Genomic DNA, 17,672 nt, shown 5'->3' with positions numbered 1-17,672 from the left:
ATTGATAAACAGCAAGTTTAACTAGCCTGTTTAAGTGACTTACTAAATAAAAGTAACTTAAAAGAAATAAAGGTGACTTACTGACAATAAGTTTGGTTCCTTTACTGAAAGTGTACCACAGTGATACATTCTAATGAAACCGTCGTACAAAAACCTCTGTTACACTACAGTGACCACACACACACACACACACATACACACACACACACACACACACACACACACACACAGACAGTTGTGGTGTTTGCATATGTGTGCTGTGTCAGTGCTGCACACACTTTAAGAGCTGTAGTGCTGATCAGAGTGTGTTCAGTCCTTTCAGAGCCACTGACACGCAGCACAATGATGATGGTACTGATTCTACTGCTGGGGACACTGGGACTCCTCGCTCACCGTGAGACACTCTCTTTACTTTTATTATTCATACACATCAGCACATCACTCTCACACTCACTACTACATTTGTTTCCATTATTTTAACTCTGCATCCTTTTCTTTAGAGTCCTTTGGGGAAATCGTCCTGACTCAGTCTCCAGGAGCTCAGTCTGTTTCTCCAGGACAATCTGTTACTCTCACCTGTACAGCCAGTGGATATATACATGATGACCTGACCTGGTACCTGCAGAAACCTGGAGAAGCTCCTAAATCGCTGATATATGATGCATATCATCTTCAGTCTGGAATTCCAGATCGTTTCCGTGGCAGTTATTCAGGTTCAAATTTTTATCTAAAAATCTCTGGAGTTCAGACTGAAGATGCAGGAGATTATTACTGTCAGCTGGAATACGTTCCATACACACAGTGTTATAGCGCCGTACAAAAACCTCCCTCAGCTGTAGAGGAAGTGCTCTGAGTCAGAAACACACACTGATGTGAAAACAGCTGCAGATCTGCTAAAGCTGCACTCCACTGAACATCATCAAACGTCTTCATGTTTAAATAATAATCATTCCTGAGAAGCAGAAAACTCTTAATCAGCTGTTCCTTCTGTGATGAGAAATCAGCTGGTGTGTATAATGGTGTATGATGATGATTTCCACCTTCCACCTTTTGCTATGAGGAACAATGTCTACTACACACTACTATAAAGCACAGGGCTATTTCAAATTAAAATATTACTTAAAATTCTTTCTCTATATTACTAATCCTTATCAGCCTTTGAAACTAATCAAGTGTTTTGATCAGCAAAGGAAGATAAAAACAGTTTGCGATCTTTTTATTTTGCTGTCAGTAAACTTTATGAAAAATATCGGTATTTTGCCCTGTGAAAAAATTCAACCATCTAAGACAACTTTTCACCCACTGTCAATTAAACCACTGTTATTTAAACTGCATAAAAAAACACACACTACAGGATTTTACATTGTAGTTAATGCTGATACCTTCTGCCCAGTTTTACCCTTTTATTCAGAGTTTAAAATCTCTGAACAGTGTGTCATTGAGAAAACCTATTTGTTTAATAACCAGTCACTCTACTTGTCCCCATCATGCATACGTCTCGGGTTATTTTGCTGTAACCCTGTTCCCTGAAAAGGCGGGAATGAGATGCTGCGTGAAAACGCTATGGGAAACATCTTGTCATGTTGCCGGTTGTGAAGCATGTGTGTATTAAACACGCCAAATTTTGGATTATATAACCTCGGTCGAGTGACGTCTTCTGATAAGACGCACCTGCAGGTTGTAAATAGGAGTGAACCGGAAACATTTCTCAGATTTTTCAGATTGATTTGTCTGAACGGACATCCGGTCACGTAGGCAGTGAGGCATTGGGACGCAGCATCTTGTTCCCGCCTTTTTAGGGAACATGGTTACAGCAAAGTAACCCGAGACTTTCCCTTTTAAAGGCTACACTCAATGCTGCATGAAAACGCTATGGGAGCGAGAATACCAACGCCGCCACACTGCAAGTGTCTGGACCCCAAGGTTGTGTAGTGTGTGCGCACGAGGCAGAGAAGGTCTCAGAACTATATCTGGGAAGCTGACTCGAGGCCCGGAGTGGCATGAACATCCAGATTATAAAATCTAACAAATGTGTGCGGAGAGGACCACCCCGCCGCGTCACACACTTGCTGCGGGGGAATACCTCCTGCTAGTGCAGTAGATGAGGCGATCCCCCTGGTTGAATAAGCCCTGATTCCTAGAGGCGAAGTGAGCCCACGCGCCTCATAAGAGAGGGCAATAGCATCTCTCACCCAGTGTAGTGGCGGCCGCCCCCCCGGTTGCGGCCCCAAAACATGTAAAAGCTGCTATGATTTACGCCACTGGCTGATGCAGTGGATGTAAATGAGAAGAGCACGTACTGGACACGGTAAGTCTCTCCTGCTCCGAAGCCGTAAAAGGCGGAGGACAGAAGGCTTCAAAAACAATAAGGTGCATGTTGAGAATGGAACTTTCGAAAGATAGTTCAGTGAGGATGCAAAATGGCCCTGACTAGCCCAGGGGCAAAGTCTAGGCAGGATGGGAAGACTGACAGATCTCCAATCCTCTTAGAGCGGTAACAGCCCTTAGAAAAATCATCTTAAAGGTCAGAAACCTGAGGCGCTGACTCTAGTGGTTAAAAAAAAAGGGTGTCAATTGGCTCTTTGAGCACGATAGATAAAACCCACAAAAGGGACTTTGTCACAGTAACCCCACCAATCAGGACGTGGCAGGCTGAAATAGCAGTTACGTATGTCCTGAGGGTACTAGGGCAAAAGCCCGAGGACAATTTTTCCTGCAGAAACTCCAGCATTGAAATATTTCGGCAGTGGACTGGGTCTACCTGCTTCGTCATGCACCAACTTTCAAATACATTCCATTTAAAGGCATAAGCTCTTCTAGGGAAGGGAGCCCTAGCACTTAGAATAGTCTTAATTACGCTGGCTGAAAGTCCACCTCTTCTACCTAAAATCTCTCCCAGATTGACTGACTATTTCGGGGTGGGGTTTCCATTCCCCGTGTGTCAGAGATTGACTGGACAGTACAACTGCTCCCACATTCATATGCCCTGGAATGTAAATCGCCCTAAGGGACAGGAACCTGGTGCGCTAGCTATTTAGCGGCGCGAGCACAGTCCGCCCTGGCGATTAATATATGTTTATATACACTTTATTGGAGACTGGTGTTGTCTGAAACATAAGTGGTGGCGGAGCAAAAACACAGACCTCCTGGGGTGCCAGGGAGAACACTTCATTCTCGAAAGGAATTCTGCGTGCCTCTCCCCATTGGGGGGCCACCTCCATGGTCCTGGGCAAATGAACCTCAGGGCTTCTTTGTGAAGAAAAGTATATGCCAGTCTGAGCTCGTTTGAGGCGGATTGTAAAGCGCAGGCGCGACGCACCCCAATCTTTACGAGGGGTTGCCCGGCTCAAAAACACTCTCCTTGTGTGTTTCACGCCTTGCAAGAGTCAGACCCGGTCAAGACTGGGTGGCCGACAGTCCCGACTCTTGAGCACGGCGGGGAAGGAATTTCTGAAGGCTTGTTCATATAACTTCGCCTCATGAACCTAGTGGCGAACGAGTTAACAACATCGCCAAACAGGCCGGAAGGCGAGATAGGGGCATCAAGGAGGAATGCACGATCCTATGCTTGATGCCGCTGAGATTCAGCCACAAGTCTGTGGCCCGGCGTAATTCCAGAACGGCCTATCTTGAAGAGCCCCGCCAGTACTCAAGTCTTTCAGCAGGTCAGCCTGGTAGGCCTGAAAAGCTTTTTCCTTCAGGGAAGATAAAAGTCTACACCACTTGAAAGGAAGTATTAGCTTTTCAGGGAGGATGATGTCCCAGGAGAAAGATAGCCTGGAAGCGTCTCTTCTATCTGGGCATCATCATATAACCCTGCTCTTTCACCTCAACTATATTTAAACAAATAAATAAGTAGATGCAGGAAAACACGGGATAAATACAGCTTACTCCATTAAAGGGTTAACTCATATGGAGATTGCTAAGAAAAAAGGAGAGAGCATCGTTGAGGGTCCCCCCCCGGCCACCCGACAGAACCTGGCGTCTAATCGTTTTTTTTTTTTTTTTAAGTGCTTGGGTGCTATTTCCATCTCCGCGGAGCGAGAAAGAATGTTTTAGAGAATGTTTATAAGAAGCGTGACCAGACAGAGGGATTTCCCGATCCAACGAGGGAGTGAGGGATAGGAGTTTTAAATCCGTCTCTCACAGCTCTGCTGGATACACGCGTTTTAAGCCCCAGAAATGCGCCGCGGCCCGCAGCTTCTCAAGGAATGCGGGGCGCGCGCAAGCACTTTATTCGAAGCAGTAAAGTGTAGAGATCGCCCTCTGATATGGATTGATTAGACACGGAGGGATATCTCAATTAAAACTCTGCCATATCGGTGAGTTAAACACTTTCTTATTTTGCTGGTTTAAACACAGACACGCATACACAACAAGGTCAGTGAAGACAAAAGATCTGAGGAATGTTTCCGGTTCACTCCTATGTATAACTCAACGTCACATCAGATGACGTCACCCGACCGAGGTTATATAAGCCAAAGCAACACTTCCATTACTGTGAACATTGGTAAGCTTGTGGGAATTAGTGTGGGCTTGTTTTTTAGGAGTTGAACTCTGCCCCTTTTTTTCAATGAAAGTCACTCTTAATGCTTCAGCATACACAACATTTTGGACAATTTCATGCTCCAAACTTTGTGGGACGGCCCCTTCCAGTTCCAACATGACTGTGCACCAGTGCATAAAGCAAGATTCATAAAGACATGGATGAGCAAGTTTGGAAAGAACTTGACTGGCCTGCACAGAGTTCTGATCTCAACCTAATAGAAGAAATTCATCTTTGTGGTAAATTAGAGCGGAGACTGTGAGTCAGGCCTTCTTATCCAAAATCACTGTCTGACCTCACAAATGTGCTTCTAAAAGAATGGTCAAAAATTTCCATAAACACACACCTAAACCTTGTGGAAACCCTTCCCAGATAAGTTGAAGCTGTTATAGCATATAACATTTTATTAAACCCCATAGATTAAAAATTGGATTTTACTCAAGTTCATATGCATTGCTTCTTTCCACCCTACCTGAGTAGAGGGCATAAGGAACTTCCTCACTAGCACACCATTCTCAATTAAATAAACAACAGGGTGTTTACCTAGGTCCCTTCCACAAGAGACTGAAAACAATGCTTTCTGAGCCAAAACTTTTATTCCCAAAATTTCACTGACCAAGGGTAAGCCCAGAAGTGGGGAAGACAAAGATAAATTGTGTATGCTGTGTTATATTCATAATTCATAATTGTTTTATTTACCAAGTATGGGAACACTCACAAGGAATTTGATTTCGGCTGTTTGTGGCTCTCAAAGTACAGACCAACATAAAACACTACATTTCTTGGACAAAACACCACACATAGTAAATTGTTGTTGTTGTTGTTAGTCTTTCGGCTGCTCCCGGCAAGGGGTCACCACAGCGGAAAGTTTTTACACCGGCACTGCATCCAGTGGCTGGGAGGTTTGGGCACTGGCTGGGAATCGAACCTGGGCCTTCTGCATGGCACTGGTGGCTCAGTGATAGGTTTTTTGCCTGCCCGGGTTCGATTCCCAGCCAGTGGCCAAACCCCAGCCACTGGATGCAGTGCCGGTCCCAAGCCCGGATAAAATGGGAGGGTTGCGTCAGGAAGGGCATGCGGCATAAAACCTGTGCCAAGTTGTTGTGCAGACTGGGTATTCCGCTGTGGCAACCCCTCGCCGGGAGCAGCCGAAAGACTATCAACCATACATACACAACACTTAGTAACTTTACAGATTAAATAAAGATGGGGGTTCCTGACTATGTACAGATGTACATAAAGTGTACATGAAGTGAGTGTGCAAGGTAGTGCAAGTAGTAAACATCACATATACTAATAATAAGTACTGCAAAATAGCGAAGAATAGTAATTTACAGTAGGATAAAAGAGTTTGTAGGAACCATGGTGGTGCTTTTACACAGTATACTGTCCCAGATATTTTATTAGTGCAAATAACAGTAACAGTAGTAGTACAGGGGTTTCAAAACTTGTAAAAACAAGTGTGTGTGATTAGAACACCATTGATCTCAATTGCAAATTGTAGCTTTTATTCCCCGTGTTTGTATACTGTGTTGACTCACGTGGCTTCAGCAACTGCTCTCTGACATTGTGAATAAAGAACATCTTTTTAAATCCTGACCAGTCCTTTGTCTTAAAATACAAAACCACATTAACCCAACCGAACTCAGTACCTTAAAGGGGTCATCCAGAAACATTTTTCATTAAATGTTAATATGATCTTTAGGGTCCTAATGAAAAGTTTGTAATATATTGAATTAAAAATTCTCAATGGTTGTGTAAAAAAAAACACTACTTTTAACTGGTAAAAACTAGCTCTGTGCTTAGCAACCTATTTCAGTACATGTTCCTTTAAATGCTTATGATCTCTGCTAAGTCCGCCCCCCCAGTTCTGTGGGGCGTGTCTTCACAACACACGTGGGGTATAGCCACGGGAGTGTAGTCCAGTGCAGCAATGCTTTGGACTGCATTACCCACAAAGCATTGCCCACAACGCAGTGCGGAAATGAAAAGAATGGACATGCATCGACTCGATTTGTCTTTCTCATCACTGCATGGGCATAAATTAACGGGCTGTTACGCTGCCGCAAGCAACAACAACAAAAGCGGAAATGCTTACTGAAAGAGATACGGACGCGATGTGTTTACTGATGTGTTTACATGACTTCTTAATCTTCGACAGACATCGTTATAAACCATCTAACGTTACAAAGGTAAGCATAATATAGTTTTCCAACTACGTACACAGTTTGCAACTAGACAATCACCTTAATCCACTGTTTATTATAAACGGGCGATTAGGGATTATATAGAGACGGCTGTACATAGAGAAGACGACATAACACATAAAGTCAAGTTAACTTACACCATTCATCGTGAAGGTGATCTGCAAAGATTCATAAAAAAAGAAATTACTCACTGAGCTTGGTGAAGATGAAGCAGGAACACGAAGCGTTAGTACATATAAATTTTTTAGGAGCTGCTTCCTAGCAAAACCTGCTTTATATTGACCCGCGTTTATAAAGCAGTCTGGTGAAAAATGATTAGTGCAAACATTAACGCATTTAGGTAGATCGGCGGGGACGTTAGCTTTAAAAACTAAATTCAGCCACTGCGTCCTCAGCGGCTCAGATGTCGGTAGTTAATGATGACTGCTGTGCTAGCTATTACACCCAACAACTGTACACCACACTCGCTTAGGCAACATTTTGCTCCAGCGGCAAGAAAAACAATGGTCTTTGTTAGGTTAGCCTAACCTGCATGTTTTTGGACTGTGGGAGAAAACCCACCAAGCACGGGGAGAACATGCAAACGCCATGCACACAGAGATGGGAATCGAACCCGGACCCTGGAGGTGCAAGGAGACAGTGATCCTAATGAAACAAGAAATGACTGGAACACAGTTTTGACAGTGGACAGTCTGGTATCACATCCTGGGCTTTATAGATTTTAACATTTTTATACTTCAAAACAGAACAAGCAGCAGTTACATTACATTACAGTTTCAAGGCCTTTATGAACCTAGAACATAAATTCATTGTGGAACATAGAAGCTTTGTGGAGGAAAAAATTATGTTCACATAGAAAAAGCAAACTAATAATACAGTTACGTGATCCAGCGAAGAGACAATCACTTCACTCCAACGCCTGTAGTCTACCCAATACCACCTATTCCAATTTGTTAGCAAACTCTCCCAACATCTCCCAATTTGAAAATTATTGTGGATTTAAACATTAACAAATTTGTAAGGACATGAAAACTACTCTACAGTGAATTTTGACTCATGACAAAGTGCATGTGACATGATAACTTTTCAATAGCGAGTCGTTAAGGCATTTAATGATGTTCTACTAAGTCCTAAAGAACTGATAACAAAACTGTACTGGTAAAAAGCAAAACTGCCACGACCAACCTGTTGGACCAGTTAACAGGTCCGGGGTGAACGCTGGCGCTGTTAGCTGGCGCTACTCTCTGAAGCGATATGTTTGTTTCTTTTCTATTTTTTTATTCTTTCCCGTAATTCTACCATGTGTTGCTGTACCTGTGTAGTAGTCTAACTATAGCAGTGTTTTGACCTGACTTGTCTACTAACCGGGGTTACTGTCGCCTTGTGTATTGTGTATTATACCTGCCCCTGGCTTCAAACGGCTAGTTCCAGCTATTAGCGGCTTTGGCGGCTTGGCGGTCGTTTTGGCAGACATCGCTGGCTATCGCAGCTTTTTCCGGCTGTTCTGGTTCACTGGTGGTATTGCCGCTACCTACGACCACTGGCAGCTGCTTTAACTACCGGTGACCTCTGGCGTTTATCTGTTGCTGCGGATAGATGGTGCGTTGGAACATGTGGCGGGCACGGCTTGGTTCAGCTTCCTGGATCTGCGTGGCGGGTACCGGCAGGTAGAGCTTGACCTAAAACCGGAAGCACGACCTAAAACCGCATTCTCGATCAGGCAAGGGCTATGGCAATTTCGGCGTATGCCTTTCGGCCAATGTAACGCTCCAGCCACTTTTGAACGGTTGATGGAGAAAGTACTTGCAGATATCCCTCGCAACCGTTGCGTAGTCTACCTGGACGATTTACTAGTGCACGGAAAAGAGTTTGAGGGCGCACAAGCTAACTTAAGGGAAGTCTTTCTGGCTATCCGGCGAGCGAATTTGCGGCTTAACCCCAAAAAGTGCCAGCTGTTGCGGCAAGAGACCGCTTTTCTGGGTCACGTAATTAGTGCTAAAGGGATTGCTACCGATCCAGCCAAAATTGCTGCGGTAAAGAATTGGCCCGAACCGGTAAATGTGTCGCAGCTACGGACCTTCCTCAATTTAGCCTCTTACTACCGCCGGTTCGTGAAAGACTTCGCCACAATTGCAAGCCCGCTGCATGGGCTAGTGAAAAAGAACCAGCAGTTTCGCTGGGACAGTGTGCATGCGCGCGTGCTTTCGCTCAGTTGTCGTAGAGCTTTGGTCATGTCTCCCATTCTCGATTATCAGGATGCATCTTGCATGTCATCCTCGACACAGACGCAAGCAATGTAGGGCTGGGGGCTGTACTGTCTTAGGTTTCCGAGAACAAAGAGCGTGTTATCGCCTATTTCAGCTGCGCGTTGTCTGGACCCAAGAGGAATTACTGCGTCATGCGGCGCGAGCTGTTAGCGATCGTCGCGGCTTTAAAAACATTTCTAGGTGTACTTATATGACAAACCTTCTTGCTGCTGACCGATCACGCTTCACTAGTTTGGCTAGTTAGTGCGCTGGCTTGAGCGGTTACAGGACTACAGTTTCACCATTCAACACCGAGCGAGAAAACTACACGGTAAAGCCGATGCTTTATCCCGCCAGCCGTGCAGCAAAGTGAGTTGTCGGTTTTGCGAGCGAGTTTAAGAGCACGTGTGCGGTTGCGGTGTAGAACACTCTCCAAAACCCTCGACTCAGAACATTCTCCCCATGCAATCCTCCAGACTCTCCGGCTGTGATCAGCCGTCCGAGCCGGCTGATCGCCTCAGGCAGCCGAGTTACTGCGTTTAGGGCATCACCCGTAGTCGCTTCACCTGTGCCACAAAACAGCTTATTGCTGAGCAGGAGAGGGACCCGGTTCTGCATAAGGCACTAGTTTGGGTTAAAGCGGGCCTGAGACCAGATTATACTGCAGTCGCTCATCTAGGGCTAGAGAAAAAAGCTCTCCACTCTCAGTTTACTCACCTAGCATCGCACGAAGGTTTACTCTACCGCCGCTGAGAACGGCCGTGTGGCACGAGAGAATGCTTTCAGCTGCTGCTACCGAGGGCTTTGCGGACATGTGTACTGGGTTTGGTTCATGGACATTTCGGGTCGGGGCACTTTGGGATAACTAAGACTCTGCGGCGTTTGCGCGCTCGCTTCTACTGGCTGGGCTGTCATACCGATAGCATGGCACTACTGCAGGACTTTCGGGTGGGGGCACCTATGGATCATATGGGCGTGGACATTCTCGGCCCGTTTCCTGTTATGTGTGGGTAGTCATGGACTATTTTACAAAATGACGCTTCCACCACAGCTCAAGTGCTGGTGGATGAGGTGTTCAGCCGATTCGGCGCCCCGAAGCAGTTACACAGTGATCAGGGGCAAAATTTCGAGGAGGAGGTGTTTGCGGCAGTGTGTGAGCGCCTCAGGGTGAAAAAGACCCACACCACGCCCCTTCATCCTTAAAGTGACGGCCTCGTGGAACGCTTTAACCGGACTCTCACCACACAACTCGCAGTGCTTACCAACGATAGGCAGAAGATTTGCCTCTCGTGCTCTGGGCATACCGCACAGCAGTGCAGGAGTCATCACAGCTAATGCCAGCTGCCTTAATGGCTGCGAGATGCGCACTCCCGTGGACCTTGTGTTTGGGCCACCTCCCTAACCGATTTACCCATGAAGCCTGGGCTGAATTACTTTTGTGCCTTGAAGGACAAACTGTTCCGGGTCCACAAGTTTACGCGTAACCACATGGCGGACGCCGATGTTAAGCAGCGCCGTGTCTATGACACTCACAGCCGGGGCCGAGACTTTGCTACTGGAGAGCAGGTATGGGTGTATTCCCCCGGAAGGAAGAGGGGGCTCTCGCCCAAGCTTATGTCCCACTGGGTGGGCCCCTGTACGGTAATTGCCCAGCTCTCCAATGTCGTTTACTGGGTCTTGCTCCCCACCGGCCGGACCGCCTCAGGACAATGTTTATGCTCCTTCCTCTTTCACAAAAGGACTCTGGCATTCACAACGCCAGCACCGACCGCCTTCACGTTTTAGAGACTGAGATAGTCATGGTGACCAGGGACGGTCACAGCTCGGGTGGGGGCAGTGTGGCGCGGGCGGGGCGGCGGCTGGCGACCATCATGCCTTGGGGGGGGGGGGGGGGTTGGGTTGGTGGCTTCGGCCATGTTTGTGTGTTAAGTGTGTGTGCTACCTCGTGCTAAATGTGCTCCAGTTCATGCTTAAGGCTGAATTGTGTGGTTCCCGAGTGAATATTGGTGACTGTGTGTGAAATAAAGTTCTCCCAGCCATTGCATTGGGCAGCAATCAAGCTCACTTGTGTCTCCAAGATCCTTCTAGCGGTAAAAACGCTACAATATCATTTACATACTTCGCTGTAAATATGTCCACCGGGGCTCTCATTGGAATTACAACTTCGATGACACGAGAGCAATATGCTCATTCTGGACTTCAAAACCTCGTCCACCAAGAAAAACTATACGATATATTGACCATAACGTGACTGTCTCTAGTGCTATTTTCTTTTTTGGCCTATGGAACTTGCAATCACTCACAACTAAAGGTCCTGTGCTTCATGATTTACTATGTGAACATAGGTTTGACTTCCTGTGTTTAACTGAGACTTGGCAGCATAAGAATGACTTTACACAGCTTAATCAGTCTACCCCAACAGGATATACTTATGTTTGCAAACCTCGCACAACTGGTCGCGGTGGAGGTCTAGCAGTGATATCTCGCGAGAAATGGAAAGTGCCGCATGTTTCTGCACCTGAGTTTACCTCTTTTGAGTCCATGGTTATACAAATTAATGGTCCAGTCCCGACCATTTTTGTTAATGTATACTGTCCTCCTAAGGTTAATAGTAACTTTTTAAATGATTTTTCAATGTTTTTAACCTACAGTATATTAGTTCTCTGTCTCCTAATGTGATTCTGGTTGGCAATTTTAACATACATGTTGTCAATGATTCTATTGCATGCACTAAGGATTTTTTGTCCTGATTGACAGTTTTGACATACAGCAATACATTGATTTTCCAACTCATCTGAAAGGCCACTCATTTGACCTTGTTTGTTGTTCTGGTATTACTCCCATTGGTCTCACTACGTCCGACCTAACACTTTCCGACCATTTTCTGGTTTTCTTTAGAGCTTGCTTAATTCTAGCAAAGCCCAATAACCGTCGTACCATCACATTTTGGAATATTAAGAACATTGACATAATGACATACACATCTGACCTTACTACTCTGCTTACAAAAGACTATTTAGCCACTCCGGATGGATTGGTATCTCATTACAATGAAGCGCTGCAGTAATCACTTGATATGCATGCGCCTATAAAATCCAGATGTCACATCTGGGCCACCTCAGTCCTGGGGCCTCATGTATAAAACTTTGCGTAGATTTCATCCTTAAAATGTGCGTACGCACATAAGGCAGAATTTGCGTACGCACAAAAGTTTTCAGATTTATAAAACCATACGTACACCAGAACCTGCGCAAGGTTTGCTTTATAAATCACAATTATCTGAATATTGTGCGTAGGTGCACGTGCTTATAGCTTACCCCAATCTCCTCCCGAAATAACCATATTTGGAGGTTAAGACCGCCTATTTTGAATATGTATGATCTCCCTGCATATTAATACGACTGATAATTGTCATTGATCTGTTGGCTAAAAATGGAAGAACAGAAACGAAATGCAAAAAAAAGAAACTTTACCGACTGCGAGATGGAGGTACTGCTGTGTGAGGTGGAGGGCCGAAAAAAAATTTTATTTGGTGGGCTCTCTGCGGAAATTTCAAATAAAAGAAAGATGGTAGAATGGGAGCGAGTAACAGAAGCAGTCAATGCTGTTACATCGGTGCCTCGCACAGTCCAAAAGACCGAAAAAAAAATAGGTCAGACTTAAAAGTAGTTGTTAAAAAAAAAGAATATGTGCACACAGGCGCAGTGTTGTAACAACTGGTGGTGGTCAAGGAATCACTGACCTCTCAGCCTTTGATGTAAGGGTGGGCGCGATTATAGGGGAAACAGGATTAAGTGGAGTTCTTCCAGAATTCCAAAGTGATACGGATGTGATTCGCAGTGACGATGGTAAGTAATTTATTTATCTACACATTATATAAGTTTTTGTCTGTTTAAAATTCTGCTTTTTTATTGTGGATAATTTAAATCAACCAATTCAAATTCCGCGGATTCCTAAAATATCCAAGTGACAAATCTAGCAATAGATGCAGCTGTCCTTAAGATACGTTTATTAAAACAGTCGATTTTCCTGTTTATTCATATGCAAAAAAAAATTACTTAAAAAGACAACACCACTTGTACTTGAACACACAGCGCGTGGTTTCTCCGCGAGGGTCTTTCCAATACTGGCCGTAATTCAGAACACAATTCCAAGAGGATGGCTCTTGGGAATCGAAATCGGCTCATGAGCCAATCATCATCATGAGCAAGGAAATCTTCACGGTCTCTGAAAACACGCTCCCTCCGTAGAGCGTCATTAGCAAGGTCTTCTAACAGCGCTAGAGCATCCATTATGATGATATGTTATATACGCACATACCTTTTTATAGCCCATTCATTAAAAAAAAGTAAATTCAAAGTATTTGCACTTGGTTAAGAATGCTGATAATGATAATTCAGGTTGATGCAATTTGATTAATTGGGTGATGACTATTTTAAATAGTTATTGCTATTTGGGCCAGTTGGTGTCGCCAAAACACATACTCTTCTGAAAGAGTGCGTACGCACGGTCAAGAACATCCTTACGGTGCGCACTTATTTACGCCAAGTTTATTTTTTATAAATCCCGATATGTGCGTGGAAAAATGCGTACGCATATTTCTATGCCCATTTTGGGCGTACGCAACGTTTATACATCAGGCCCCTGGGGAGTAAGATCGGGCTCACCGGATTACTGAGCCGTGGCTTTTGTCTCCCCCTAGTGTGTCTATGTTGGTATTGTTCCCCATTAAGTTAATCAAACACTAAACAGAAGTCACCTGTGTCTACCTCCTGTGTCACACTATTTAACCCAGCCGAACCCATACCACCTCGTCTGGTCACTGATATGCATATTGTCTCGTTTCTCACCCCTTTATGTCTCTCTCTCTCTCTCTCTCTCTCTCTCTCTCAGGACTGAGTGGCGTCTGCAGGAAGTGGCGGTAGAAAAAAGGGGCCTTCATTAAGGTCATACTTATATTTGGAAAGTCATTCAGCTTTGTGGTTCATCTCCAGTGAAAGAAGTGAGCACACGCATTCTCAGGTGCACTTTAGATAGCCCCCTGCAGACCCAGCCTGGGAAAGCGGCTACTGAGCCGTTCCAGTGTTTATTTTGTTTGTTTCAGTTTTATTTTGTGCCTTGTGTTATTCCTTCCAAATAAATCTCAGTTTTCCTTAAACCTGCACCTGCGTTCGTCTCCTCCCTATGGAAGTTATGACACCAGATCTGTTTCATTTGTTAATTCTGCTCTCTGATTTACATTTGACCTGCGTAGGCTAAAAGCTTAGCAATCTCTCCTTTAACACAAGTTAAAAGCTTGGGTGTTATCCTTGATAGCACCCTATCCTTTGAAGCACACATTAATAAAATCACTAGGACAGCGTACTACCACATCCAAAACATAAACCGTCTCCGTCCGGCCCTCTCAATGAGGAGCGCTGCTATTTTGGCACATCACCACATGCATAGACTATTGCAATGCTCTTTTTTTTGGGGTCTTCCCCTCAAACTTCTACACAAGTTACAGTTAGTACAGAACTCAGCCGCTAGAATACTAACTAGAACTCTTACAATGGACCACATAACTCCTGCTCTTCAACAGTTACACTGGCTTCCTGTCCAACAGTGCATACATTATAAAATTCTGTTTTTTTGTTTATAAGGCATTACATAACCTGGCTCCGACAGATCTTTTCCTAACCTATAGTCCTTTTAGAAATTTGAGATCATCATCGTCACTAAATCTGGTTCCTCCTTGTATGTGTTTGGCAACCATGGGATCTTGAGCTTTTAGCTACACTGCCCCTTACCTGTGGAATCTACTACCTCTCAATATCCGTAATAGTAACTCTATTTCTGTCTTCAAATCCCTTTTAAAAATACATCTCTTCAGGCATACTTACTTTTAACACTGCATGATATGTATATTGTAAGGCAAGGCAAGTTTATTTGTATAGCACATTTCATACACAGTGGTAATTCAAAGTGCTTTACATAGAATAAAATAAAATAAACATGAAATGAAATAAAAGATAATAGCAATAAGACATTTTAACAAAAACTTTTAAATTTCATTTAAAATAAAAATAAATGCAGTTTGCTAAAAAAACTTTAAACTAATTAAAATGTAATTAAAAATAAAAGACTAATTAAAACTAATAAAAACATAATTTAAAATAAAAATAAAACAGTTTAAGAAATTAGATAAACATAAGATAGTACAGTCAGTTCGGACGTAGCACAGTGCTCATTGAATAAATGCACAGCTGAACAGATGAGTTTTGAGTCTAGATTTAAATGTGACTAATGTTTTAGCACATCTGACCTCTTCTGGAAGCTGGTTCCAACTGCGGGCAGCATAATGGCTAAAGGCGGACTCCCCTTGTTTTGTGTGAACCCTTGGTATTTCTAACTGACTCGATCCTAATGATCTGAGCGGTCTGTTAGGGTTATATTCAGTGAGCATATCTGTAATGTATTTAGGTCTCAGGCCATTAAGTGATTTATAAACAAGTAAAAGTACTTTAAAATCTCTCCTAAATGTTACAGGAAGCCAGTGTAAGGACCTGAGGACTGGTGTGATGTGCTCAGATTTTCTGGTTCTAGTCAGAATCCTGGCAGCAGCGTTCTGGATGAGCTGCAGCTGTCTAATGGTCTTCTTAGGAAGGCCGGTGAGGAGACCATTACAATAATCCACCCTGCTGGTGATAAAGGCATGGACTAGTTTCTCCAAGTCTTGATTTGAGACAAAACATCTAATTCTTGCAATGTTTTTGAGATGGTAGTATGCTGATTTAGTTACTGCTTTGACATGACTACTGAAACTAAGGTCTGTCTCCAGAATCACCCCAAGATTCTTGACTTGATATTTTTGTTATCTGACCCCTAGAGTAAAGGTATGCATTCACCTTCAGAGCTTCATCTTTGTTTCCAAATGCAATGACTTCAGTTTTCTCCTTGTTTAATTGAAGGAAATTTTGGCACATCCAACTGTTAATTTCATCAATGCAATTGCAGAGTGAGTCTATGGGGCTAAAATCATTTGAAGATAAGGCTAGGTAAAGCTGGGTATCATCAGCATAGCTGTGATAGGCAATTTGGTTCTTTCTCATTATCTGACTTAAAGGGAGCATATACAGGCTAAACAGGAGCGGTGCAAGAATTGAGCCTTGTGGGACTCCGCATTTCATGGACGTCCACTTGGACTTGTGCTCTCCTATACTCACATAATAACGTCTCCCTTCTAGGTATGACCTGAACCATTTGAGTACCATGCCAGAAAGCCCGACTCAGTTTTCCAGTCTTTCTATTAGTATGTTATGATCGACAGTGTCAAACGCAGCGCTAAGATCTAGCAGTACCAACACTGATATTTTGCCGGAGTCAGAATTTAAACGAATATCTTTTATTATCTTTAGAAGCGCTGTCTCTGTACTGTGATGCGCTCGGAAACCAGATTGAAAACTGTCTAGGTATTCATTTGAGTTTAAATGGTTTTTCACCTGATGAAAGACAACCTTTTTAATAATCTTACCTGTAAAAGGAAGATTTGATATTGGTCTGTAGTTATTTAATACGGTGTTATCAAGATTATTCTTTTTTAAAAGTGGCTTAACAACTGCGGTTTTCAGAGAGTTTGGAAAAGTCCCAGAAAGAAGTGAGGTGTTCACCACTTCTAATAAATCTGTTTCCAAACAGTTTAACACACTTTTGAGAAAAGATGTAGGAAGTGTGTCAAGGCCACAGGTTGACGATTTGAGGTGCTGTACTGTTTCTTTCAAGATTTTGCTATCAATTGCTTGAAAGACAGACATAGTAACTGTTTTGTGAGGTTGTGTTTGAGTTTTTCTGATCTCTGTACAACTTGTTGTGTTAATAGCCCTCCTAATATTACTGATTTTCTCAGAGAAAAAGAAAGCAAACTCATTGCATTTGCTGTCAGAGAGCATTTCAATAGGAATCTGACTTGGTGGGTTTGTCAGTCTCTCAACAGTAGCAAAAAGAGTGCGTGTGTTGTTTATGTTGCTGTTTATAATGTTTGAAAAATAGGTCTGTCTAGCTTTGGCTAGTTCCAGACTGAAAGCACGAAGGCTGTCTTTATAGATGCTATAGTGGATTTCATGTTTTGTCTTCCGCCACATCCGCTCAGCTTTTCGACATTGTCTTTTCATATTCTGAACTGCTGTTGATTTTCTCCATGGTGATTTCTGTCTGCCCGCCTTTCGGACCTTTTCTGGAGCAACATCGTCAATAACATTCTTAACTTTTGAGTCAAAGGAATCAAGGAGAAGATCAACAAAGTCTGCAGAAATGCTTGATGTTAAAGATATAGCCTTCATAAATAGTGCACTTTTGTTCTCATTATTGCATCTTTTTCTGATAGACACAGATCTAGATTCGGTGGTAACAGAGGTCAATATATCAAAGAAAATACAGAAATGATCAGATAGTGCTACGTCCTTTATAATAATGAATGAGATATTTAGACCTTTACTGATGAGTAAGTCTAGGGTGTCCACGATTATGTGTGGGCCCGCGCACATGCTAAATCAGATCAAAAGTGTTTAAAACACTTATCATTTCTTTTGTAATATTGATTTCTACATTATCAATGTGAATATTAAAGTCCCCTGCTATGGCAAAACAGTCAAACTCTGAGGAAATAATTGATAGCAGTTCTGTAAACTCTTCAAT

At 43.4% G+C, this 17,672-nt stretch overlaps 2 gene segments (V, D, J or C); one reads left to right on the top strand and one right to left on the bottom strand.

The window, feature by feature from the left end:
* The window catches only part of LOC128516013 (Ig kappa chain V-V region MOPC 21-like), a 226,157-nt gene that overhangs the window by 53,876 nt on the left and 154,609 nt on the right, over positions 1-17,672 (bottom strand).
* LOC128516058 (Ig kappa chain V-V region MOPC 149-like) lies at positions 176-1,054 on the top strand. The segment is given in 2 exon segments: positions 176-394; positions 501-1,054. Coding segments are annotated over 2 exon segments (405 nt in total).

Source organism: Clarias gariepinus, chromosome 2 (genome assembly GCF_024256425.1).
Source record: "Clarias gariepinus isolate MV-2021 ecotype Netherlands chromosome 2, CGAR_prim_01v2, whole genome shotgun sequence".
In the NCBI taxonomy this organism is placed as follows: domain Eukaryota; kingdom Metazoa; phylum Chordata; class Actinopteri; order Siluriformes; family Clariidae; genus Clarias; species Clarias gariepinus.
Note: the sequence above shows the minus strand (reverse complement) of the source record. Positions and strands in the feature narration are given on the sequence as shown.